At 51.3% G+C, this 26,192-nt stretch overlaps 8 protein-coding genes across 8 annotated transcripts; 6 read left to right on the top strand and 2 right to left on the bottom strand.

The window, feature by feature from the left end:
- Window positions 1-2,614: 2,614 nt before the first annotated feature.
- On the top strand, window positions 2,615-4,201 carry YALI1_D14560g (uncharacterized protein; the record flags this gene model as incomplete). Its single annotated transcript, XM_502712.1, has 1 exon — window positions 2,615-4,201. One exon carries the CDS (start codon window positions 2,615-2,617, stop codon window positions 4,199-4,201), a length of 1,587 nt encoding a protein of 528 aa, XP_502712.1.
- Window positions 4,202-5,083: 882 nt separating this feature from the next.
- Window positions 5,084-5,842, top strand: YALI1_D14585g (uncharacterized protein; the record flags this gene model as incomplete). The annotated part of the gene is made up of 1 exon (XM_502713.3): window positions 5,084-5,842. One exon carries the CDS (start codon window positions 5,084-5,086, stop codon window positions 5,840-5,842), a length of 759 nt encoding a protein of 252 aa, XP_502713.3.
- Window positions 5,843-6,263: 421 nt separating this feature from the next.
- On the bottom strand, window positions 6,264-7,478 carry YALI1_D14609g (uncharacterized protein; the record flags this gene model as incomplete). Its single annotated transcript, XM_502714.3, has 1 exon — window positions 6,264-7,478. One exon carries the CDS (start codon window positions 7,476-7,478, stop codon window positions 6,264-6,266), a length of 1,215 nt encoding a protein of 404 aa, XP_502714.3.
- A 657-nt stretch (window positions 7,479-8,135) lies between these two features.
- Window positions 8,136-9,779, bottom strand: YALI1_D14628g (uncharacterized protein; the record flags this gene model as incomplete). Its single annotated transcript, XM_502715.3, has 2 exons — window positions 8,136-9,418; window positions 9,746-9,779. The coding sequence occupies 2 exons, from the start codon at window positions 9,777-9,779 to the stop codon at window positions 8,136-8,138; spliced, it is 1,317 nt and encodes a 438-aa protein (XP_502715.3).
- A 665-nt stretch (window positions 9,780-10,444) lies between these two features.
- YALI1_D14639g (uncharacterized protein) lies at window positions 10,445-11,398 on the top strand (the record flags this gene model as incomplete). The annotated part of the gene is made up of 2 exons (XM_502716.3): window positions 10,445-10,507; window positions 11,144-11,398. The coding sequence occupies 2 exons, from the start codon at window positions 10,445-10,447 to the stop codon at window positions 11,396-11,398; spliced, it is 318 nt and encodes a 105-aa protein (XP_502716.2).
- A 2,202-nt stretch (window positions 11,399-13,600) lies between these two features.
- YALI1_D14670g (uncharacterized protein) lies at window positions 13,601-14,995 on the top strand (the record flags this gene model as incomplete). The annotated part of the gene is made up of 1 exon (XM_502717.3): window positions 13,601-14,995. The coding sequence occupies one exon, from the start codon at window positions 13,601-13,603 to the stop codon at window positions 14,993-14,995; it is 1,395 nt and encodes a 464-aa protein (XP_502717.2).
- Window positions 14,996-16,076: 1,081 nt separating this feature from the next.
- On the top strand, window positions 16,077-17,729 carry YALI1_D14695g (uncharacterized protein; the record flags this gene model as incomplete). Its single annotated transcript, XM_502718.3, has 1 exon — window positions 16,077-17,729. One exon carries the CDS (start codon window positions 16,077-16,079, stop codon window positions 17,727-17,729), a length of 1,653 nt encoding a protein of 550 aa, XP_502718.1.
- Window positions 17,730-19,118: 1,389 nt separating this feature from the next.
- On the top strand, window positions 19,119-25,712 carry YALI1_D14725g (uncharacterized protein; the record flags this gene model as incomplete). The annotated part of the gene is made up of 2 exons (XM_502719.3): window positions 19,119-19,227; window positions 19,465-25,712. 2 exons carry the CDS (start codon window positions 19,119-19,121, stop codon window positions 25,710-25,712), a joined length of 6,357 nt encoding a protein of 2,118 aa, XP_502719.3.
- Window positions 25,713-26,192: the final 480 nt, after the last annotated feature.

Genomic DNA, 26,192 nt, shown 5'->3' on the forward strand with positions numbered 1-26,192 from the left:
TCGTTCAAATGCTCAATCCGTCTGGTATAAGTCACAGAGGTTATATGCGAGGTTGGAATTTTCAAACCTTCGTGACTCATCGGAACAATGACGCAAGTGAGCCGAACGGGATTTGAGAAAGGGTTTTGTAGGCGCCACAATGAACCGATGCACCTGAGTGTTTGGACATTTGAGTATGAGCCTAGTTTGAGCTGATTTCTCGGTCCTCTTTCGTATTCTTCAACTTTTGCCCAAACTACACACGTCCCTATATCAAACTAATCATGCATAGTCACGTGTACAGTTGACTCGGATATGTGGCATGGGTCAAGTTAGATTAGATGGGGTATGGGGATGACAGTACAGCAGATTGAGCTTGATGAGAGACCAGAGTACCAACAGATTATGTTCAGGTGGACATATTGCACATGTACGAGCACGTAACAGGTACATACCCTACTCGTGGTCGTAACATGAACATACAGTCGCAGTACACTATGTAAATATACTGTCTCTTGAATGGACGAATACATGGTGAATTGATTGTACGCAACCATTTCAACAGTGAGAAGACGATTCCTGGCTCGTGGTGAAGACTCTTTCAGCACCAAAAGTACAAGTTCTTGAGCTGTGCGGCTCAGTTAAACTACCCAGGATAACGCACTGCTGTGTCTTGGTTCTCACCATTGAAGGCGGGGGATGAGGAGACGCAGGGACACTTGCGGTGGGTGGAATGTGCCACAAATCCAACCGTGAGAAACAAACACCAAAGTTGCTAGCATCAACGGGTGGTCACGGATGTTACATGCGTGTAACACTACAAGTACATTTCACACTATCGCACCTCTTTCCTACGGCTAATGTCAACCTTATGAGCCGTGCGATCCGGGGTCACTCCGTCTTTGGAGAGGGGAGGAGAAGACAACGTTGACCCGGGGTTGGCGAATGAGTCAGGAGTACCAAGTGGTGAAAAGAGTGGGGGGCCGTGGAGGGGTCGGGGAAGGTGATGACTCTTTGCTGGAGCTTTTAATGCGGTGGTATAGTCGTGGTGGTTTTTGTATTGTACTTTTTAGCACCTCTTGACAAGTGAGGGGATGTATTGTACTTGCGAACACTCTTTCACTGATAATCTACTCAAGAGTTGACACTTGGACTCTACTGGAATCGAAGATACTTATATCACTCGTAGAACCGGCTTTCCCTGAAGGTATTGTACATAATCTGGTGCCTACAGTATGTACCTGTTCTTTCTACTTGTAGTATCACCACATATCAAAACATTTGGAAGCGATTCGGCTCTCGCATGCCAGAATTCGCTACTTGCACAGGAACAACTCATCCACTTCATCTTCTCCCTACAAACACCCTACCGGTCTTAGAATGGTGGAAGTTGGCTCTACATTCTTGTCCTGTACTGTCTTCCATGTCGATTTGTATGGGTGAGAAGTACAGATTGTGGTTCGCAACTTGGGATCTCAATCACAGCACCGTAGCTACTTCCTTGTGCATGGAACTACTCCGTATCTCGGAAGATCCTGACCCATGAGACCCTGATCCCGTAACATCCTGATCTCATAAGGCCTGCGAAGCCTGCACTCCTACACATCCTACTGTACCAGACCTACTGTCAGAATCTGTAGAACCGCTTCCGAAAGCCCTGGTTAGCTCGAAACCACAACTAATGAAAAACAAACAAACCCCCGAGTACAGTATCCCCGACCTCCAGGGTCGTTCGGCTACTCTATAACATTAGCATCTTTGATTGCCAACCCGCCGTATTCTGGCGCCTTAATCTCACCCTAAAAGTACAGCCAACCTGCTGAGTAAGTCCTCAGGGGAACAAGGAGAATGGCACGCACATCGCCAGTCTTTGTTCGAGAGGGAGTAGCGATGCAGTCTCACTCTGATCTCCGCTTATGTAACCCCCCACCCCTCCATTGTGCGTGTGCAACCAAGTTGTGTACATCCATCCATACAGTGGATTATCGTCTGTGAGACAGGGTGTGTGCAGACAATAGGGTTTGGAGAGGGAGTAGCAATAGCTGTTAGTCAGCGGATTCCGGTTTGGGAAACTCGTCACAGCAGCACGTTGGTTGGTACAATCCTGTAGGTAGCTATTTCTCTTCTTCCCACCATCCGAACCACCACTTTGGAACCCTTCTCACCCTGCTCAACTGGACATGTGTATGGGCAAACCTTACTCCTTTCCCAATCGGGTCGCAAGCCTTGTTTTGGTCCCAGTTCCCAAACCCTAAAATCCAAAACAACAGTTAGCTCGCAACGACAATTAAACACCGTGCTACACCTTGTCTGCAACTTCCAGTACCAGTCTTGAGTCTCCCGCCTCGTCTGTCTGTGTCCCTTCCGTGTCCCATTCCAGGCTCACCAGTCTACCCACGCTCATTCGGCCAGTTTGCAACCTGGCAAGGACTTCAGCACAGAACCCCAGTGACACAACCCGAAGCGATAGAAACTAAAACGACCAACCCGATCAGTACACGGCCTATTGTTCACAGAATCAAGCGACACGTACACCGTTATTGAGCTGTCAGTTGTACCCTCGAAAGCAGTCTCCCCCCTAAACGCAACCTCCCATCACCCATCCCACAACATTCCACCCACACACTAATTTCTAATGACCACCAAATACCACAAACCCGACACGACGTCGTCGGCGTACGGACCTAATGCCGCCACCAGTGCAGCCCAGAGAGCCGCGGCAGCGTCTTCCACAGCCGCCACCCCGACACAGCAGTCCCCAGCAGTGTCCGCAGAAGTAGGCGACATCTCCTCCAGACCCGTTTCAGGAGTCGATTCGCTCTCACCCTCCAAGCCAGACGAAGTAGAGCCCCCCAAGGCCGTCGTCACGGAGCCCGAGCCCACCACAGACGTGACGCCTATCCCAGAGGCTGTCGTAGTTCCTCCTTCTTCTGCATCCCCCAACACCAGGCCTGTGGCCTCCAACACGGCATCGCACTCAAAGGCAGCTGCCCAGGCGGCCCCTAAGCAGGCGCAGAAGACGTCGTCGGCCGCGACAAACGCCGCAGTCGCCGCTGCATCGGGATCCGGGTCGGCTCCCCACCAGCCGCCCAAACGCCCCGGACACCAGCCACAGAAACCGGCTGCAGCCGACGAAGGCTTCATGTCCAAGCTGTGCTGTTGTTTCAGCTCTTCCGAGCCCGAGTACGACACGCAGACCCGACCTGCAACCGCTACTGGCGCTGGAGCTACTGCCTCCGCCTCATCTTCCACAGCTTATGAACCCAAGGTGATGGCCAGACCGGCAGCCAAGGACGCTGCCAGTGAGCGAAAGGATCAGCAGCAGCAGCAACAGCAACGGCAGCAACAGCAGCAACAACATAATGTCGACAGGCATGCTACTGACAATCAGGTCTCTCCTCAGGCGCACTCTCACGGCACAGGGGCCACTGGTGCTGTCGGTGCCGGTGCCGCCGTCGGTGCTGCTGGTGCCGCCGCTGTGGCCGCAACCACTGCACCTGCTGAGGCTGACACCCACGACGCCCACACAGCTAGCAACGCGGAACTTCAGGCCACACAAGTGGACAAGCTGGCAGACGACTCGTCTGCGTACGAGCTCAGCGACGTGATTCCTGCCAGCCAGGCGTCCGAGTTCTCCTCGGACCCGCGCTACTTTGCCCCCTCTCAAGGATGGCTCCTCAACCCCGTCAGCGACCAGCTAGCCGGACGCAAATGCCTCGTGCTTGATCTGGATGAAACGCTCGTGCACTCGTCGTTCAAGTACATCCACCAGGCGGACTTTGTCATCCCCGTGGAGATTGAGGGCCAGTATCACAACGTTTATGTGATCAAGCGTCCCGGCGTGGACGAATTCATGAAGCGGGTGGGCGAGCTGTACGAGGTGGTCGTGTTCACGGCCTCTGTGAGCAAGTACGGCGATCCTCTGTTGGACCAGCTGGACATCCACAACGTGGTGCATCACCGGCTGTTCCGAGAGTCGTGCTACAACCATCAGGGTAACTACATTAAGAACCTATCGCAGCTCGGCCGGCCTCTTAAGGACGTGATTATTATCGACAACTCGCCTGCATCTTACATTTTCCATCCCCAGCATGCCATTCCTGTGAGCTCTTGGTTCTCAGACGCTCATGACAACGAGCTCTTGGACATGTTGGACTTTTTGGAGGATATGTCTAAGCCGAAGGTGGAGGATGTGTCTCTTGTGTTGGACGTCAACATGTAGGTGCGACAAGAGATGCGGCGCCCTACGCTTGAGGGTGCGCGCGCTAAAACCTTGAGGATGTGCATCCACGAGGAGTGCATGATGCGGGAGTCGCGGCATTGATCTGGTTATCGTGGAATGGTGCCCATTCATCGTGCAATGCTCTCATGAAAAAGGTGTACAAAGGAGAGGACGTGGCTGTGTTGCATAGTCAATAGCGTCCTGATGCTACAAGTGTCTGCATGCTAGAATGGCAGCGCCTTAGGTGCTGCTCAAAACTATATATACATCTATATATATCGCCTAGAGCGACTAATGTAATTAATTTAATTTATTACCACTTTTGAGGGACAATCAGCAGTGATTGGGCATGGCCGGGTTATGTGGACGGCTTCAGGCGACAGATACAACTGATCAAGGCGTCCGTCCGGTGAATGTGCTCATAGGTCTAAGGTGTGAGCCCAATATGGTATATGAGTACCAACTACTTGTAATACAGTCATGATTTAGCAGCTTGTGGTGAGAGTGGAGGAGATGTTAATACAGTATACTGATGGGCCGAGTCCTGTAGCTCTCGGCCGTCACAGGTCCATTCGCTAGAGGTATATTTCATTCGCACCCATCTTCATTTTTCATAATCAAATTCCCTCAACTGTGTTCAAGGTTACTTACGGCCCCGTCTATATTTCACCTCGATTATATCCTGCATGCAACGTAAAATGGGTCTGTCCAAACCTCCGCTTCTTGGTACCCAGGGCTTCGACAGAGACAAGTTTCGAGCGCGATAAGCGAAAGGGTGCAACTGCAAGCGACATAAATCTGACACAGACACGCATTGACGTGGATAGCGGATTTGAAAAGCGGCAAATAGACGAGACCCAGCCCTGAACCACTTACGTCAACATGGCATCTCCGGCAGGATTCAAACGACTTACCAAGGAGTACCAGCGCATCCAGGATGAGCCCGTTCCCTATATTCTGACTCGCCCGACCGATGCCAACATTCTGGAGTGGTACTACGTGATCCAGGGACCTCCCGATACGGATTACGAAGGAGGCCAGTACCTGGGAAAGGTGGTGTTTCCCTCCCAATATCCGTATGCTCCTCCCAGCATTCGCATGTTGACGCCCAGTGGCCGGTTTCTGCCTGACACCCGGCTATGTCTGAGCATTTCCGACTACCATCCCGAGTCGTGGAACCCCTCGTGGGGCATGGGTACCATCATGACTGGTCTCCTGTCGTTCATGACGGGCACAGAGCACTCTACGGGCTGCGACACGGCCACCAACTCGTTTGGACGCAAGAAGCTGGCCCAGGAGTCACACGCATGGAATGAGCGCAATGAGCATTTCAAAAAGTGGTTCGAAAACAGACAGCATGTGGAAAAGTGCATGACCACCGCGATCCAGACCAGTAAGGGGGAGAAGAAGGTAGACATCAAGGAGACTAGCAAATCTACAAGTGCTCCCACGGCCACTGTGATCTCTTCGGCCTCAGCAGCCTCAGCAGACTCTTCCAGCTCTCCCACTTCGGAGAAACACAAAAAGCCAGAAGTTATTGATCTGGACGACTCTCCTCCTTCCACACCTAGAGTCAAGAAGAAGAAGAAGAAGCCCGAGGTTCAAGGAGACTCTGAGTTTGAACCGATTCTGCTGGATTAAGGGACGAGTATGCGAGTGCAGCAACTCGAGTGGACAACATCTCTTGTCTGTGTATGAAAACCGCTGGCCTTTGATCTAGGTTCTCCAATTTTCAATGGGAAGTGCTCAACGGATCATCAGAAACAGGAAATAGGCGTGTTGAGTGAATCACGTGACATCCTTTATGGTGTTCTCATTGTTACTGAATCGTTGTCATCTCGTCCTAATACATGGTTTTGTACCTCGTCAGCGGGCCTAGACGAGTATAGTTAACTAAATGGTCTTATGAGAATTAATTACTTGTGAGTAATTTTAAAAAAACTTATCCCGATTTTCACGAGTCACATCAACTGTTTTATCATTCTAAGCATGAAAATGCAATGTATATACCTATAACTTCCCGCTCCATCTCCCTGCGCTGTCTATGGCACTCGCAAGTGGTTTACTTGTAGAACTCAAACTTGTCCTTGTCGCTTCCCACCTTGACCTGGGCAGAGTAGGCCTCCTCCAGATCGCTCTGGATGATGACGTATCGATTCTTTCGAACGGCCCGCAGACCGGCCTCCTGCATGATGGCCGCGATGATGGCACCAGAAAGAGGGTCGTTTCGAATGATGAGAGCGTCCAGGTCACACTCGGGAGCCAGAGACATCTTGGAGGCGATGGTGGAGAAAATCAGACGTCGTTCTCGGCGGTCTCGCAGGTTGGGGAACTCGATCTTTCGGTCCAGTCGACCGGGACGCAGCAGAGCAGGATCCAGTGTGTCTGCTCGGTTGGTGGCCATGATCACCTTGACGTTGGAGGTCTGGTCGAAACCGTCCATCTGGTTGAGCAGCTCCAGCAGGATACGCTGGACCTCTCTGTCGGCACCGGTCTGTGCATCGAAACGCTTCGTGGCGATGGCGTCGATCTCGTCGATGAAAATGATGGATGGCGAGTTTTCTCGGGCCAGTCGGAAAATGTCTCTGACCATTCGAGGACCCTCTCCCAGATACTTTTGCACAAACTCGGAGCCCACCACTCGAATGAACGATGCCGTGGTGTTGTTTGCCACCGCCTTGACCAGCATGGTCTTGCCGGTTCCAGGAGGGCCAAAAAGCAGAACACCTCGAGGAGGATCAATACCAATCTGTTTGTAGAGCTCAAATTGTGTTAGAGGCAGCTCCACAGCCTCCCGGATCTCCTGCTTCTGGATGTCAAGGCCTCCCACGTCGGCGTAGGAGACATCGGGCTTCTCATCAGGCCGCAGCATGGCGATAGACGAATCAGCCTCCGGAGGCAGAATGTCGACCAGCGCGTTGGAGTGTCGATGCAACGCCACCGATGACGAGGGCTTGAGCAGCTCCCGATCGAGTGTGGACAGGATTCTCACGACATAGTTGGAGCCGGTGGTGGACGCCACAATACCTGTTTGTTGATCAATGGGCTCCAGAAACTGTCCAATCACCAGTGGCACCGACTGGATCCGCTTGACCTCCTCCTGGGCTCGCACCAGCTCGCGCTTCAGGTGGCGCTGCTCGTCTTTGATGTACTCTTCCTGAAGAGAGATAAGTTCGTATTCCCGCTCCAGCTGCTTCAATCGACGGTAATAGTCCTCGGGGGTCGCCGAGGAAGGTAGAGAATGCTCGCCGGCAGGTTTCGCAATTTCTATGGTCATTTTTCAGGTCGGTTGAAGAGAGATTGTATGTGTTGTTGTGTCAAAGAGTTGTGTGGTAATGGGTGAGGTGGTGATTGCCTTTGGGCACGGGTCAACCCTAACCCTGTGGCGTCTTGGAGAAGAGGTGGGAAATGAAGCCGAAAGGGGGGGGCTTATTGGAATAGATTGATGACACAAGGGGAGATATCAGGTCGTTTAAATAGTTTCTGTCTTTTTATATTCTTTATCAAGAAAGTAATACGTGAGTTAGATGTCCTGTTATGTTCTACTTCTTCATGACCAACTATAATGTATATGTTTTGTTGAGGACAATAAGTAAAACTTCAATCTCGCCAAGTTTTTTTTTGGTTAGACTGCAAGTTGGTTTTGTGGTAGTTTTCGATACGCTCTTTCGTTTACTGAAGTGTTCAACCTTCCATATTGCAATATCAGGACAGTGTGTCCAGGTTAAGGATTCTACCAATAGGCCATGTGTACACGGTCAAAGGAGGCATTTGTAATACTCTTAAGAGCTATTGAGTATGTATGAACTCATCGATAGTGAACTTGTACTAATAGTTTACAGCGTCTTTTACCATCTACAATAATACCCATGCGTATCTCATTGCAATATAGCCCTACCCAGGTACACGGTCCTATTCACTCCGTCTCCCCTCATCATGCCACCACCTCAGGCTCCTTATCGAAATGAACACTTCGGGTTCTGGTTCGAGTTCGCTCCTTCTTCTCCTCCTTCATCTCCTTGCGCTTGTGCTCAATGGTCCAGTTGGACACCAGCTCGTCCAGGTATTCCATCTCCTCTCTCTCCTCCCTCTTGCACCGGGTACAGTTGCAGTTGAAGCCCCAGTTGACTCGCAGATTGTATCGTCGGTCATCCAACTGGTGCTCAGGGTTTACATACGTGGTGAACAGTTCTTCTCCGGTCTTGATATCTCGCTTGGCACGCACAGAAATGCCCTGCGTTCGGCCCACGTTCTTGACATCCACATTGGGTTCGCACGAGTGGTTGAGATGACTCTGGGTTAAGTACATGTTTCCGTCCACGTTGTTAATGTTGAACATGCCTAGTCCGGGCAGAAAGTCCTTCTCGTAAGAAAACTCCGTGTCCAATAGTAGCTTGTCCAGCATTTCGTAGCCCTTCTTCCACAGCACCTCAGACTGCTCGGACGCAAACAGTGAGTTGGACTGCTCCACGGCCTTGTGGCGCTCATCCTGGCCGACCCGCGCAAACGCCATCATCTGCTTCTGCACCTCGTCCTTTTTAGGGTCTCTGATGACCCGCAGCCACAGTAGGCCCAGAGCATACAGAGCCATCCAGCCATTTTCCACACAGAAGTCCTCAAAGGCACGCCACTCCACCCTCGTCACTTTCCCATGCCTACTCTCGTGCCACATGGCCACATGAGTGACGTCCTTCTTCTTGCACTGGTTGTCGCACCACTTGGCAGCACAAGACGGACATTCCACTCCATTGTGCGACTGGAAGGGCCGCGAACAAAAGGCACAGCCCATGCCCTTACGCATGATACCAACATGCTCCAGAGGAGGAACCAGCAGAAACGCCTGCTCGTTCCACAGCTCCTCGTCCTTCTTGATATCCTTCTTGGCATATAGGCCCTTGCCTCGGTTCTTGGCAATGTTGAGGGTCACTTTTTCAGGCATATCGAGCCCTGGAGTCGCGTGCGACATAATAGACCCCGCGTAGCAGAACTTTTCCTGGTTCAGACCCAGGTTGGCAGCCTTCATAACCGTCTTGACTCGCTTTTCACTCAACTGCCAGTCCGAGTGGGTCAGCTTCACCAGTCCTGTGAGCTTCGCGGCCCCGAGCTTTTCGGTGGCCTTGTCTTTGCGCCAGATGTCGACCACGGCCTGGACGATTTCTCGGTCGTTGGGTACGGTGCTCATTAGTGATATCGGATGGTAGTCGTAGGAGCTCAGCACTTCGATTCACTTCGTCTTTATTTTTCACTCTGCACGTTAAAACGGTTTAGTGTTTCGAGTGGATAGGATAGCGGGGTGGATGAGAGGTATCTTGAGAGACGGCAGGGTCATTTTCAAGACCTTGATCAACTCAGCAAGGAAGTCTGGCCCTATTGCTCTCTTCCTGGACCTTTTTTGGCATCTCTAGTGTCTTTTCTTTTGACGCTCTCTTAAATATCGCTTACTGCACTCTCCGTTTAACCGAGATAAGACACTTCGATAAGAGCACTGGTAGCATAATACGGCGAGAGAAAGAGAGACTTGGCAACATGTTTTGCACGACAAACTGGGGTCAAAGCAGACGTCTCGCAGACCCAGCATTTAGACCTGCCATAAATGACAGCGGAAGACATCCCCTTTGCATAATACGGCTACTAGTGGAACTTAAAACGACGGAGAACAGGTTGGAGAGGTGGTACCGGAATGGAAGTTGAAACCCGCGCTTCTAGAGCTGTACCGAATCGGATCTTGTTTTGTATTGGTACAAAATTCCGACTCTCTAGCGTGTGTGTATTGCTCTGTTTCCACGCCTTCTGGTGCAACTTAAGCTTCCTATTTACTTTCGTTTACCTGCCGCTAGCGACTTCTTAAATGGAGTGTATCGGGGTAGTTATTTTAGACATCTATTGGAGCGGAGCGACTTTCCGAATCAAATTCGCCGGTTTCTATACCTATTCCTAGTCTGTTCCTGTCTCTTTCCTCTTATAACGAGCCCAAAACTATCCCAATGAGTATTACTTGAACTTCCAACCAATGCTACTAACTAGTAGCTCACTAACTCTAATATCTCTGGTTCGGGGTTAGGGTTGAATTTTTGTGTGGACTAATAAGCTTCGTGACCCAATTTACCCTGGTAAATACCCTCCAAACGGGATATTAGAGCACGAAGTCTGATTGGCCCGAGCGCCATTTTGACACCCAAGTTTTAACACCCGGCATATTCTCGAAGCACAACAGCCTCTTAGAGAACCAAACGACACAACAAAATGTCCATGATCTTCCGACGACAGCTCTCCACCCTCATCCCCCCCAAGGTGGCTTCTCCTGCTGTGAGTACCAAAAAAAAGAATTGCAATGTGCCACGTGGCATGGAGCTATGTGACCGACAAGTGACACTTGCACGACGAATGAAACAACTCGACACTGAACAACACAAAGGCTGGAAAGGCAGGCGGAGAAGGACGAATTGATGTGGTGGCCTGTTTGTGGCACGCGTGGGGTTTTTGTTGGATGATTGATGCCCCAATTGGAGTGTGATGATGGGTTGAACGTGATGGACGTGCGTGGTAGTGGTGCGTGGTTATTTGTGCGCGGTGATGTGATGTGTGGATGTGGTCGGGGCGTGTTTGTGATGTGGCAGGTTCAATCATGTCAATGGTGTGATATCCATCCCTCAATGTGAAATTGATATCAGATTGACGTCTTTAGATACACGTCATGCGACACATTGAACACCACCCAGGGCAAGCACAGCAACACACTCGACCATCAAGAGGACCACGAAGCGCAACCCCATGTCAATATCCAACGTCGATCACGAGACACCTGTTGTCTTCATTGGAACCATCGGTCAACTACCCCACGCCATTCAAGCACAACACTACTGAGTTCAAGTCCACTCCATTCGTCGTGTCGCATACATTACACATGTGATGAACCACTTGCTTGACATTTAACTAACACAGACCCTCCACGGAGCCCCCAACGCTAAGCGAATGGCCGATGTTGTGTCTTTCTACAAGGCCCTTCCCCAGGGAGCTGCCCCCGCTCTTCCCAAGACCGCCAACCCCTTCAAGCTTTACTACCGAAAGTACTTTCACCCCAAGTCCGGTAAGGCTTCTGGTGCTCCCCTCCTGCATCTGATTCTCGGTATCTTCCTCTTTGGATACATCTCCGACTACCAGTTCCACCTCAAGCACCACAAGAACGGTGCTCACTAAATATAACCTTTTGTCTAAAGAATGAATTACGATTAGATTATTACTGAAGAGTAGGGTGTTGGTCTACTTGCTGTTACTGAGCGCTACAGCCTTGTGTGCATCGCGACGTAACTACGTGGCTGCCTACCTACCGATACCAAAGTTGTAGTGTTGCACTCAGACTCGCACAAATCTGATTCTCCATCGTTTTGATATCAATACCGGTTGACTGAATGACTGAATGGTTAAGTTATGCTCATCTGGTACGGTGTATTATTGTATTGCATTTGTAGCAATACTGTATTGGTTGTGTGTCCAGCTCGTACCGATGTGCGTTAAATACTCGTATTCTTTCACGGGGTTGGACTTGAATATAGAAGAGCATTGAGATAGAACCAATAATGATATTAAAACTAGGACTTGAAAAGGATTCTACAAACACGTGGTAGGAATGATTAACTGTGTTTTTTGGCGACTTTGTCTCGAATTGACCTTTTTGAACATCCTGTTATGGTGCCTCGATTGACCATGTATATGGTGGGTGAGCATGAAGTCTAGGAGAGAGAGTATAGGAATTGAAATCGAAAGGAGATCAGCGACGGAAATTTCAGAAGGAGGAATGTACAGGTACAGGTACCTTGTATAGTATTTGCAACGGCACTCCCAGTCATCAGTACAAGTACTTGTACTTTTAGGAGAAGCAAAACTTCGATTGTCGCAGTGTACGGCCAAGGCGCAACATTCCCCTCTTCGAAGAGCCAAACTGGTGTCCCCAGCTCGATTAACGGGCTCGACTGTGAGTCGAAGCTCATTTCCTTTATACACAAGTTCCAGTTCGATTCAGAGTCGAGAACAAGCCGCGAGGAGAGAGATTAAGGGGGATCCGCCTCTGAAGATGAAAACAACGTACTTGTACTTAGAGTATCATTACTGGAACACTGTACTTTTACATTGTACTTGTATGTTACTGTATCTTTACAAGAACTTGCACCATAGATATCACCTGTTCTATTCCTCCGTTTGCGACCCAGCTCAGATCACGTTGTATGTACTACTTGTAGACTCTCCGAACCGAGTAGAAGTACCTGGTGCGGTATGTAACACAATTACTCAGGTTGTAAATCCAACTGCGACAATCAAAGCGCAAGTACAAGTAATCGTACGTGACTCTTCGTACAAATACCGTAGGGTACTTGGAGCATATACTGATGTCTTACTCCACTCTCTCCTACCCAGAACAGATCACAACTTCAAAGGAGAAGGACAACCCGCACCATAGAATGTTGCAAGAATGTTTTATTCTGTGGGGTACCTAGCTGTGACCGAAGCGATGAAGATTCTTTTCGGGAAACCCTGGATCTATCATTTTCGACTGTTCCTTCCTGAACAGGCTAGGCTGGTTTTGCTTTCGGACTCCGCTGAAGTCGGTGCTGCAAGACAAGCCACACACAAGAACAGTTCAAACCGCGACCCACGTGATACAAACGTTAGTCTGTCGCACGCAACAAAGCAGCGACCGCCACACCTGTCTCTATCACGTGAGCAACAGGTTTTTTTTTTTTTTTTTTTTTTTCTGTGTCCTACCTTTGATTCTCCACTTTTTTTCTGGGCTTCTCGTAGTTTTTTCTGGTCTCTCCCAATAGACTCGCGCGCCGCAAGCAAGTTATTAGCTCGTACCTCTTAGTACATACTACTGAAGCAGGTTGAGAATAGGAGAGGAGTAAGGACGGAGTTGGGGAGGTCGTAGAGGTCTGAAAGTCGGCACGGCGAGAAATCAACGTATATTTATACTTGTATCAAATTCTCATCAGTATCCGAGCTGCACAACCCCAAATAAGTGGTCATGCGGAGGTACTCCCGTTTTTCCGTTTGTCTCATTTGACACACTAAGATTAGAGTGGGTGTGAGGGAACCGACGAACTCAACTGCGGTGGAAAAATTACGAGTGACAAGAAGAAAACACGCTGAGCGAGTCAGTTTCTAGTCACGTGACAGGGATATTGGCGCGCACCCGCCCCCCCCGGGCTGTCGACACATGACCTGTCACGTGCCGTGCGTTATCTCCGCTCGGTCAGGTGACGGGTGGAACTATCATTAACAGCTGTGCGCGATGCATGTTATCACGGCCTAGTAAATAAAGTTGTCCAGATCGTCAACCGCCATTAGACCTTTACGAGACCCCATTTGCACTCTTTTAAACGGCTCTTTTCCGCTTCCTTCTACATGACCCAAGCGGAACCCTCGTCGCGGCAAAGCACAGACATGCAGTACGGATCCGTTCACTCAGAGCCGCTGGAGCCGGTATCTTCGGCCTACCAAGCCACAGGAACCATCATGTCGTCGGTGATCAACCTGGTGAACACCATTGTTGGCGCGGGCATTCTGGCCATGCCGTTTGCGCTGAGGCAGAACTCGCTTTTCCTGGGCGTCTTTCTCATTATCATGTCCGGCTCTCTGTCGGGCTTTGGTCTTTTCCTCCAGGGCCGATGTGCATTCTACGCTCCCGCTAGACAGGCGTCCTTCTTTGCGCTGGCATCCCAGACCTACCCGTCGCTGAGCGTCATCTTCGACATTGCCATCGCCGTCAAGTGTTTCGGTGTTGGCGTCTCGTACCTCATCATTGTGGGCGACCTCATGCCCCAGGTGGTGCAATCACTGTTCAACCCCGGAGATAACACGCAGTTTATCGTGAGCCGCGAGTTTTGGATTCTGGCGTCCGTCGCCATCGTCGTTCCGTTGTCGTACCTGCGAAAAATCGACTCGCTCAAGTACACGTCGCTGGTAGCGCTCATCTCTGTGGGCTATCTCATTGTGCTGGTGGTGGCCTACTACCTCTTCTCGGACATTTCCTCCACCCGCGCTCCCATCTCGCTCTTTAAGCCCGCCAAGATCTCCAACGTGCTATCTTGCTTCCCCATCATTGTCTTTGCATTCACCTGCCACCAGAACATGTTTTCCATTGTCAACGAGCTGCAGCACCGAACCGCCGCCAACATCAACCGAGTCGTTGCCACCTCCATCTCCTTCTCGGCCTTCTGCTACTGCCTCGTTGGAGTCACGGGCTACCTGTCCTTCGGAAACATTGTGTCTGGAAACATTGTGTCTATGTACCCATCGTCTGTCGCCACTGAGATTGCTCGTTTTTGCATTGCGTTCATGGTGGTTCTGTCATACCCGCTACAATGCCACCCCTGCCGAGCCTCGCTGGACCATACCTATTCGTGGTTTCAGTCCAGCGGATTTGTCAAATCTTTGGCACACAAGGTGTCCTGGAGCAGACTTCCGTCTTCGGAAGAAGAGATGGTTCACCCTACTAGCGGCGGCCAACCCGGTTCCATGACCACCGCACGGTTTGGAATCGTAACCACTATCATTGTGGTAGCCAGTTACATCACCGCTTTGACTGTGGAGTCGCTGGAACTCATGCTGGCGTTTGTGGGAAGCACAGGCTCCACGTCCATCTCGTTCATTCTGCCCGGTCTATTCGCCTACAAGCTGATTGGAGCAGACGCGAGCAACTCAGAAGACTGGCTCAAATGGTCCGGCCTGGCATTGTGTCTGTACGGAGTTCTTGTCATGATTGTCTCGTTAGGCATCAACATCTACCTGTTGCTCTGAAGCGGTTCAGCAGTCCAGACACACATCACTGTCATTACACGTGATTAGTACAGTAAATATACGGTTAGGGATAATAAGGGAGCAGCCAGCATGTAGAAGTAGGGATTGTGTATGTTATGTTGGGGGATTTGGGGTATAATGAAGTACCAGTACATGAAAGATCAGACATATTGTAAAGTCGCATGTACAATACACTGTACGAATGCAAGCGAGCGGTGTATTTGTACGCTGTAACAATTCTCATGTCTATCTGGAACAGTTTGATGACAGTAAAAGTTACAGAGATTTCTTAATCAGTGGTATTCTTGTTTACTTTTTCGCGTTGATATGAATTAATCTGAATTTTCTTCGAGTTTTCACTTCGATATCCCGAAAAATCTAAATTTAATCCTACTTAATTCCCCTTAATCCAGTTAAACTCCCGTGAGTGAATTTATAGCTTAACAGTATGGCGGGGCAAATCTGGGGTAGTGCCCAATTCAGCCAATATTCGCTGGATAGACAATCAGACACAAACACGCGGTTCAGATAGCCCTCTAGTTACCCAAAACCGGCGCTCTTGTCCTTGCGACGTTTTAAACACGAACTATCGAAGTTGCTCTGCCAGGTGAGCTCGGACATAGATGTGGGGTGGGTGTGTTATGTCCCTGTATGCAAGGTGCAACATATGCCAGGGAGGAGTCTCAAAAGTGGTATTAGAGGCGACAGAGAGACCGGGAGAAACATGGCGTCGGCTATTACGGCAGCCCTCATCCTAGCCATCTATTTATATCCCTTCAAAGCTGCACCAATACCCCACAACATACCCCCCCCTTTGTTGCTCCCCCACATCGACATTATCATGTGCAAGACCCAAAGCCTAATAAAGCAGGCACTGTAATGTATGCGGGTAGCCCGAAAGCTACGATACGAACCACTACAGCCCAGCTAATCTTGAGCTGAGAGGAGGACCCGAGGACTTAATCAACTCTCCAGTCGTTAGATATTGCCCAGACACTTAGACGTCACCTCAATCACAGCCACACCTCACAACACAAGTGACACAACACAAGACACTACTTTCACACAACCACCCGCACACATGTTCCGACGACTCACTGGATCGCAGTCGGAATCGTCCATCTACGGCCTGGTAAACGACTCCCAGACGTCCATGGGAACCATGGACTACGCCAACGAGCTGGCGTCCCAGCTGGACATGTTGCTTAAGAAGGATAAGCCCCTCTCCACAGACGATTCTGCCAGTGTGGCATCTTCGTCAGCAGCTTCTAGGACGTCGTGGCTCGGACCATCCATCCCACGCCACTCCCGGCACTTTGTCGATGCCTTGTACGACAAGGTGATTCTTCCCAAGCTCAAGAAATCGATTATCGGAGATGTCGATTCGGACCTCGGCTCGGCCGTGGCCACACCCACGGGCTCGGGATCGCGACGAGGGTCCTTCAGTACGATCCGGGCCTTGGACATCTCGGAGGAGCCCTTTTCCGAGTCGGATATCTCCGTTTTCGACGACTCTGTATCTGTTGCCTCTACCGCGTCCTCCGAGCCGTTCCGAATCTCGCAACATAACCCCCCCAAACCGGTGTTTGACCCCGAAGCCCACGAGGCCGGTCCTGAATTGAGTATCCCGCTGCTGCTGCGAAACATTGCCGAGCTCAGCAAGCGAGCCGGAGGCGTCATGAAGACCCAGACCGTGGTTCTCAAGGCCATCCAGTGGCAGAACCCATGCCTATCCATCTCCTGCATCTTCATCTATACCGCCATGTGCCTGTACCCCGGTATTGTCTTTGTGCTGCCTGGTCTGCTCTTCATGTACGGCATCATGGCTCCAGCCTACGCCGAAAAACATCCTCTGCCCAAAGAATACCGTCCCAGCCCGTGGACGGTCAAAAACGAGTTTGACATGGCTGCCGACGACGACACGTCGATCCGAGCCGCACAAATCAAGCGAATCAAGGCCGCTGAAAAGAAGCCTGTAGACGTTAAGAAGAGTATGAAGAACTTCCAGAACGCCACCACTAACCTGATCAAGGCGCTTGACAAGCTCGAAAGCTTCCTGTCAGGACCCGCGGGATTTGCCAACGAGTCTCTCTCTGCTCTCATTTTCCTTTTGATTGGATTTGCCATGATTGGCACTTTTTTTCTGTCGGCCTTCATCCCCTGGAAGGCTCTGCAGATTGGAGCTGGCTGGGGAGTCATTATTGCCGGCCATCCTACGCTTCTCAAGCGAATCGTGGCTATTTTGGACGAGCTGGAGAAGTCTGACGACGAGGAGAAGCCCAAGGAGTCCCCTGTTATTGCTATTCTGCAAAAGGTGCAGAAGAAGGAGTTCATTAACGATGAACCTCCTCAGGGAGAGACGGTCGAGATCTTTGAGCTTCAGCGACAGGGCTTGACTCCCCGACAATGGGACTCTTGGGTGTTCACATCCTTGGTTTACGACCTGGGTTCTTCCTGGAGACAGGCCAAGAAGCGGCCTCCTGGGGCACCCTTTTTGGGCGACGTTGAGGCCCCTGAGGGATGGCTGTTCTCAAAAATGCATGATTGGGAAGTGGACATGAACCCCAATGAGTGGGTTGGAGAGCGAGGGCTGGGACGATGTACGGAGATGGACAACGACGAGTGGGTCTACGATGTGGAGAAGGGAGTGAGAGGAGAGTGGCGGCGACGACGGTTCATTCGAACCGCTTTCAAGGAGAGCACCGTTCCCAAGGAGTTGTTGGGCCTGGTTTAATTTATACAACATTGTCGAGCGAGTGCACGACTGCTGATTTGAAACCTCGGACAAATGTAATAGCCCGTTGGACTTGGAGTTCAGCGACGACTAAGTAATGATATCAATGGTAAGTTGCGGGAACGTGGTAGGATGTACATACAATACTTTTCGTATTTGCTAGCTATTGCGGTCTCATTCGAGGTGAAAGTACTGGTACCAGTACGAGTACTTGTATGTTCAAGTTACCAAGTCACACTCATGTCGTAGAGTCTCGCCACAAGGCGAAACTACTTGTGGCTGGTTGTTTTTGTCCATCTACCATCTCCGTTTCTGTTAATTTCCGCCTAATTTGTTCCCCTTTTTGGCGTGTTTGCGCCCCCCCTGCACCTCCGCATTCTCTAACTAGAGAGTCAACTAAGCCTTCAACTAAAGTTTGGGTGTATAGGTGATCTGCACGGGTTCATTTCCCTACGTACGATCGCCTCCTTATACAAAGAAATGACATGTGGGGCGTTAAAACGTAAGATAATGATGCTGGCAAAATCCTGACACAACCAGAACAATCTTCGATACGAGACGACCAAGACCGTGTCGCTAAATCCCCCATAACTCGAGTTACACGACCTGAAACAGTCAAAATCGCATAAAATCAGACTCCGGCTCATCATATATTAGAGTTTGATGGGCCAGCGCCCACGGCCATCGTCTGTGGTGGTCGAGAGGGTTTCCAACGTGTCATTGTGCCCAGGCACGAGTTTTGTCACGTGATAATCTCTACTGGTCTCCAGCACGACTCCCCGTTCCATCTGGATTCACTCCACCTCTTGTCCTCCTGCATTCTCGTGGACGCGTCTCGACACGCGACAAGGTTGGAGGTGCATGCCTGCGCAGACACACTTGACTTTTGTTGTTGTGAATGCAAGGCAGTGCCAAAAAGAGAGCGTGGACAAGGACCAGGGCTACACGAGCTGAAACGAGCTCAGTGTGCGTGTCTGGGCCACACGAGCAGAGCTATGGAGGATATTATCTTGCCCCCTAAAAGCAAAAAAAAAACCGCAGTCGTGTTTTGCCGCAAATTAGAAAGGCCAAAAATAGCCTTGGGGGGTGTGCGGCTGGGTGAGTTAAGAAGGAGAGAATATAGGGAGTTGACTGTAGAATAAGAAGGTGGGAAATGGTTTGGGGGGAGTCTCAAGAGCGGGTTATGTCTTCAGAGGAAAAAAAAATCATCATTCTGGCCCTCTGGCGACGCTGTACATCCCCTCCAAGTCCTGTCTGTTTTCATACATTTGTTTGTTTAGACCGTTGTATGTGTGGGAACCTTAATGTGCTCCTACACCTTTGCAGCATTGTCACGACACTCTTTGCAATCTCAGCACACACCCAGCTAAAGTACATTCACACACGACCATGTCTGCCCCCTCGTCGCCGCGGCAGGAGTCCGGCGAACCCATAATGCCCCTGAGGATTAATAAGTCACAGCAGACTCAGAGAAAGATTTTCGAGGCGATGAAAGATGGTGAGTAGCTGAAGGAGCCGCAGTTGCGAAGCAGCTGTGAGATCGAAAGAGATACAACGACAAGCGGAAGAATATCCAAAGATAACTTCAGAGCACAGGAGACAGTTCAGAGTACGGCCGATTTCATCGACAGTTGGGCAGAGACCTGGAACGATATGCTAGCACGTCTTTGAACCATGTGTTGTTGCTCGCTCAGAACATTCGACCCTCCTCTGCCGTCATTCCCTGCTAACTCAGAAAAAACACACAAGACCAAAGTCGCAGGTACCGCCAACACGCGCAACATCCGGTCCTTCTGGAACGACCTCGAAAAAAACAATGACAAGTTCACCCCCAAACCGCCACAGTCCAACGTCTACAACTCGCCTAACCCGCAGTTTGTCAACTCGTCGCCCCACTTCTCCTCTCTCGAGTTCAGAGAGGGTTCTCCAGGATACGAGCCACCGCCAGGATCACTGGGCCGTCCTCTCAAGCAGGTAATTCGACGGGCCAACTCCAACTCCCGGCTCCATGGTCCGCGGGAGTTTTCGCCACAGCCCGGAAGCCCTTCTTCAGACTACGGTAGTCCTCCTATTGGCGGAATTGATGAGGTGCTGGAAACTCCGGTGGTCAAGCAGGAGTTTGAACCTATCCAGGAGTACTACCAAGAGGACTACCATGGTGATGATAACTACGAGGTTCAAAATGGGCAGCCAGCGCGCGAAGAAGACGGCAGCCTCTCCCGCCTGGTCGAAGAGGAAGGCAACCTGACCCGCTCAAAATCCAAGAAGAACGTGACCTTCAACATGGAGCCTCCGTCCATTGTCATGTACGAGACGCTGACCCCCGAGTTGGGTCCCGAATCTCCTCTGATGCGATCCGATGAGGAGTTTTCGCCTCATGAGGATGATATCCACGACAACCACCCAGTCATTGAGCCCGGCTTCAACGACTTTTACAACGACGACATCATCACTCCAATCTCTGCTCCCCGACGACCTCTCCCTATGATTCCCCAGGTTGATTTGATTGATAGTGAGAGCGATGGTGAGGGTACACAACCAGAAATCCATGCTCCTGTAGATTTGGATTCTCCATCGATTGAAAACTCCGTCAAGGCCGTCTTTTCGCAACGTTCTCTATCCGACAACAAACTGAACATGATTGAAAACACGATTGATGACGCTCACCAGGTGTCGCTCGAGTCACGTGGCCACAATTCCCTCGGACCCGACTCAAAGGAGTACATTCGAGAGGCTCTTATCGACCATCAACTTCCTGAAGAATCTCCTATGGTGGGCTCGTTCTCCGAGTACGAGCAGGGTCAGTACGAGGCTCAGTTTGATCACAACGGCCGGCTGGTCATTCCCGTGAACCTCACGCGAAAAGAATCACTGTTGGACAACGAGCGCAAGATTTCCACCAAACATCATGTGCCTACAATTGACTCTCACAGCGACGAGAAGGCTCAGATGACCCGACGAGTGTCTCAGCGACGACGCTCCGTCATCAAGGCGTTGGAGAACGAATCTAAGCCTGCTGAGGGTGTGATTAACGAGGAAGATGAGGAAGATGAGGAGGATGAGGAAGACGAGGAAGAGGAGAGCGAGGACGAGGAGAGCGAGGACGAGTTCCAGGACTCCGAAGAGATGATCGGAGAAGCTGGAGAGACCGCCAAGGAGGCTACAGTGACACAAGCCGTTCCTTCAGTGAGTGACGTTGCTGCTGTCGCCTCTACAATTGGTGTTGCCGAGGCACCTACACCTTCAACAGAGGCTCCCGTGCACTCGGCTTCGGCCGCCTCTATCGCCTCCACCGGCCTAGAGAACGACTTCCAGGACTCCAAGGAGGAATTCTCCTTCTCTGAGGGACTCAATGAGGCGCTTAAGAACGAGTACGAGGGCAACGTGCATCTGTCACAGATTCTGCCCGACGAGCTGTCAGAGCAGGCACGTGACATGAGTGATGTTCCTGGCGAGCACACCGTTCATACGTCTTCTGTTGAGACGCCTGTACCTCTTCCTGCTGTAGAGCATGAGGACTGGTCGTCTTCGTTCAGCCACGTGACAAAGACGGAGTCGGAAGAGTCCAAGTCTGAGTCGTCATCTTTTGCCCACTCATTCAACCAGACCACCACAGAGCTTCATCCTGAAGAACGTTCCGTCGTCCACAACGATGCCCCCACTGACGAGGAGGATGAGGAGGAAAGTGAGGAGAGTGGAGAGGAGGAAGAGGATGAGGAGGAAGAGAGTGAGGAGGAAGAAGAAGGCTCTGAACAGGAGCCGGAGGAAGATGAGGAGGAAGAGGAAGAGGAGACGGCGGCTCGTCTTGTCCAACCCGTCCAGCAATCTGACATCGGTGACGCTTCTGTCATGTTTGACCGTTCAGTGCGCAACATAAAGACGGAGGTGGTGGACGACATTCTTCCTGGTTCTGATATTAAGACCGAGCCTGACAATTTCGACGACTTCAATCCCGACGAGATTCTCGCGGATATTCCTCGTGGCGACTTGTCCATGAACGAGTCTATGAGCGGTGCTGGACGGGACTCTGGACGATTCTCCTTCGGTCCTGAGTCGTCTTTCAGCGTCAAGAAGGCCGATGAGACGATTGATGACTTTGTTCCGGCTGTCCCCGAGGTTCCTGCTGAGCATCTGAACCGCGAGGCGGTAGGAGATATTCTCACAGACTTGAACAAGGATACAGAGCAGAACCAGGGAGATGAGGAAGAGGAAGAGGACGATGTTGAAGAATCGGAGACTGAGTCGGAAGAGACGGAAGAGTCTGTTGAAACCAAATCACTGGCCGACTTTACAGCGTCTACGGCCACTGATCACGTGGCTTCTCACGTGCCCACAGACCCCGAGGACCAATCTCACTCCGACATTGAGTCCGAAACTCCTCTTCTCGTTACCAAGCTGCGTCAAGCTCCCGTGGCTGCTGCTCCTGAGTATGAGGATGACGACACTGCTCCTGTGACTGTATCTTCGTTTTCGGACTTTTCGCTTCCACAACACCGTGACTTTACTCCTCTCATGGGCTTTGAGTCTCCTGCTGAGCAGGACTCTCCCATGAAGACCACCGGTATTCTCACTAGTGGCGTCAAGGGAGAGAAAAGAGACATTACGCCGTTTTTCCCCAAGATGGATAAGTTTGAGGGAACTGATGCGACACGTGACGTGTCGGCCGAGTCAGATGGCCGCTACGACGAGGCTGATGAGTCAGCCATTCAAGGTGCTCGAGCTCTGATTGCAGACTCGGAGATGCGGCAATCACAAGATGAGGCCATAGAACAATCACATGACTATGATTTTGGCTCCGAGTCTGAGTCCGAATCCCCTGTCAAGGGCGAGTTTGTCAAGAGCGAACCCGTGGACGAGATTGTGCACGAGCAGTTCATCAAGCACGAACCTCAGCACGACCCCATCAAACCCGAGCCGCAGTTTGAGCTTGTTGAGCCGGAGCGAGACGAGGCGCGTGACATGACGCGTGATGACACTGAGTCGCACGACGTCTCTTCAATCGGCATGATGACTGCTCTCAACGACTCTCGGCTTGTGGAGGAGGCTGGCGTTGCCAATGAGGTGGTGCCTCCGATGCCGGCAATTCCTGCCGAGCTTGAGCATGAACTTGCACCGGTAGCCACTACTCCAGTGGCAGCAACTACGGAGACGGTGGAGAACACGGTTAATCAGACCGTTGACTTGCCTGTCCTTCCCGTGGCAGAGTTGGAGCGTACTGCTGAGGCTGCGGCCGAAGCTGTTGTCCATCAGCCCGAGGGTGCGCCAACGAGCCCGGTGGTTGATGCGCCAACTACCCCCGTGACATCGAGCTCTCCGTTTGTGTCCACCACTCCTCGAAGCATGATCATTGATGACGTGCCAGTAAATAACCTGAACCGGCCTCCTGTGGTTGGAACTAGCGCTGCCATTGATCCTGTCACCAACAAGCCCATCATCCCAGTGACACGTGACCGAATGTCTGTTCCTCGTGTTCCTGTTGGTGGTGCTGTTCCTGGAGCGGCTGCCACTGCAGTCGGTGCCACTGCAACATCCATGTCTACTCTGCCCAGCCAAGTGGGACTCATGACAATGCTGCAGGAGAGCGAGTCCGAGCCATTAAACGGAGACATTCCCCCCGTTCCTTCCTTGCCGGATATTCTCCCTGCCGAGTTGTCAGGCGCTGAACTCGACGACGGGCTCGACAACGAGTTTGACCCCGATGCTACCCCCGAGTCAGTCAATGTGTCTCGCTCTCTTGCAGCTCCCGTGATTCCCACGCCCAATCTACCGACGCCCAACTTCCACACGCCTCTCGGCCAGTTTGGAGTCTCTCCTGACGTTCACCAGCGGCCCAATAACTCCATTGTGCCTGAACAGGTGAGTGTCTTGCCTGAGTGGAGTGAGGGCGGAGAGGAGGATATGTCTGCTCCAGGTGTGATTGCCGTAGGTGCTGACAGCGGAGATGTGACTACTTCTGTGCCATCCAGTGCTGGAGCTACTGCACCACCTCTTCCTTCGGTTCCCACACCAGCACTTCCTGCTATCCCTGGAGAGCATACAGAAGCTGGAGAGCACACAGATGGTCGTTTTGATTCTGCTCACACGACTGGACGATTTGAATCAGCCGATGAAGGTGGTCACGTGAAGAAGGAGTTCTCTCAGTATTCTCTTTCTCTGGATCACTCTCCCGAATCCCAATTTGGCGACCAGTTCAAGCAGTATGACGTCATGCAAGATATTCCCGTCAAAGAGGAGTACGTGCCCGAGGATCAGCAGACCATCAAGATGCACGGCCGCAACAACTCGATTCGGGCACGCAAGTCGCTGGCTCACGATGAGGTGTCGCGGTTCACCCACGCCCGTCGCAAGGTGTCTGGGGACTTTGGAGGTCTCGGTTATAACGATACGATGCGAGATCTGAGCAGCCGAGGTTCTGACGACTCCGAATATGACGACCATCTTCAACGGGAGATTTCGCAGACCCCCATCAAGCTTCCGGCTCCGAAGCTTGAGTTCTCCATCGAGGACTTGACTGAGGACACCGAGAGTATGTTTGCGGATCTGGAGAGCGAGTTTGACCGGGTGATCAGCGTGCAGAAACGTGGCTACTCGCTGCGGGAGAACAATCGTATCGTTATTGCTAACGGTCCAGCTCGGGAGATCAACCGGCGACTTTCTGGCCCTGTCAAGAAGTGGGATGGAGGCAGCAATGTTGCTGAACCCACTCCTGAGATGCCTCCCATGCCCGAGCAGTACAAATCTATGGTCGGTGATCCTGAAGTGAGTGGAGTTGGTGCGACAGGAGGGGTTGGTTCTGCTGTTCCTGGGGCAGCACCTAAGACTGTTCCAGCACCTGCCTCCCAAATCCGGTCCAAAAAGACCATTCCGTCGTCTCAGCGAATGCCCACGGTCGAGTCTGGACGTCTTTTCGTGCGCCTGCTCGGTCTCAAGGACCTGGATCTGCCTAGTGTGGACTCCAAGAACGCTGTTCTGTCTCTGACCATGGACAACGGTATCCATTGCATCACCACGCCTTACGAGTCTCTCCGCAAATCTACGCGTCTTGATCAGGAGTTTGAGCTCACTGTGGAGAAGGATCTGGAGTTCATTCTGACGCTGCGAACACGATGGAAGCGCAAGCTGCCCCCCATGGTCGCTCCGGTGGTTCAGCGACGGCCCAGCAACTCGTCCATGTCCACCAAGAACAAGCTGGGCAAGCTGTTTGGCAAAAAATCGGACCCTCGGCTCAATGGCGGCACTCCAGCAGCTCCAGCGGCTCCTGCAGACCCCTGGGATGCCCTCACTGCCAAGGACGGCTCGTTTGGCCGGTCGTACATTGCATTTGCGCAGTATGAGCAGGAGATCTATGGCAAACCGGGCGTGTTTGAGGTCAACTGTTTCAATGAATGGACCGAGGTCAACGGCAAGAAGCGCCAACCTTACAAGATTGCAAAGCTGGAGATTGAACTCATGTACATTCCCCGCGGTTCCAAGAGCGAGACTCTGCCCGTTTCTATTGAGGCTGCTCAGGAGACTCTCAAGGAGGCCTCAGCCAAGACTCATATTGAAACGGAAGGTTTCATGAGCCAGCATGGAGGTGACTGCAAGTACTGGCGACGTCGGTACTTTACCCTTCGAGGCACAACTCTGACGGCGTACTCGGAGACTTCTCGCAAGCCTCGTGCTACTATCAACCTGGCTAAAGCTGTGGCAGTCATTGCGGACAAATCTGCTCTGTCGCAGCCCACAGTCGAGGTGGGCCGAGACAAGCAGCGGCGCAAGTCTGTGTTTGCTGCCGAGTCGGATGGCTTCATGTTTGCCAACGAGGGTTTCCGCCTCCGGTTTGCCAACGGCGAGATCATCGACTTTTACGCTGACTCCGAGGCCACCAAGGACACTTGGGTGTCGCAGCTCCGCGGTGTGGTTGCTACACAGGCCAAGGCCCAGCCGTGGGTCGACCTAGTACTTGCCCGACGCGAGTATGAGAAGAACACTATGAAGTGAGAGAATTTATTGGAGGAGATATTGTTGAGGATACGGTAGGTGTGGAGGAGATCATTATTGTACATTAATTAATTATTATTATTGCTAATCGTATTGTAGTTGACGTCGTGGCTTGCACGAACAGCTGGAATCGTACCAGTACAGTACACTGTATTGTACATCACAATACGAGTACACACCAGCACTGAACAAGTACAGTACATACAGTACCAGTAGGTGTATACTCGCACTATCACAGAGCGACCTATTCTTACTTCCACCATCACTGAGCTGAATATGTAAAGAAATGTCGTCTATTTCTTAAGATCACAGTGAGAACATACACTTTTCAGTTAGAGGTTCAACTGAGGTTACTTAGAGTCCTGTTGGGAGGGTTTTAGGCACGAGCATATCTTCTGCAAGTGCGAAGTTCTTCTTTCCATGTTGACCAGGATGAAGATTCCGTCAGTGGACTCTCTAAAGGACTGGATCTTTACCGAG

Source organism: Yarrowia lipolytica, chromosome 1D (assembly GCF_001761485.1).
Source record: "Yarrowia lipolytica chromosome 1D, complete sequence".
NCBI classification, from domain to species: domain Eukaryota; kingdom Fungi; phylum Ascomycota; class Dipodascomycetes; order Dipodascales; genus Yarrowia; species Yarrowia lipolytica.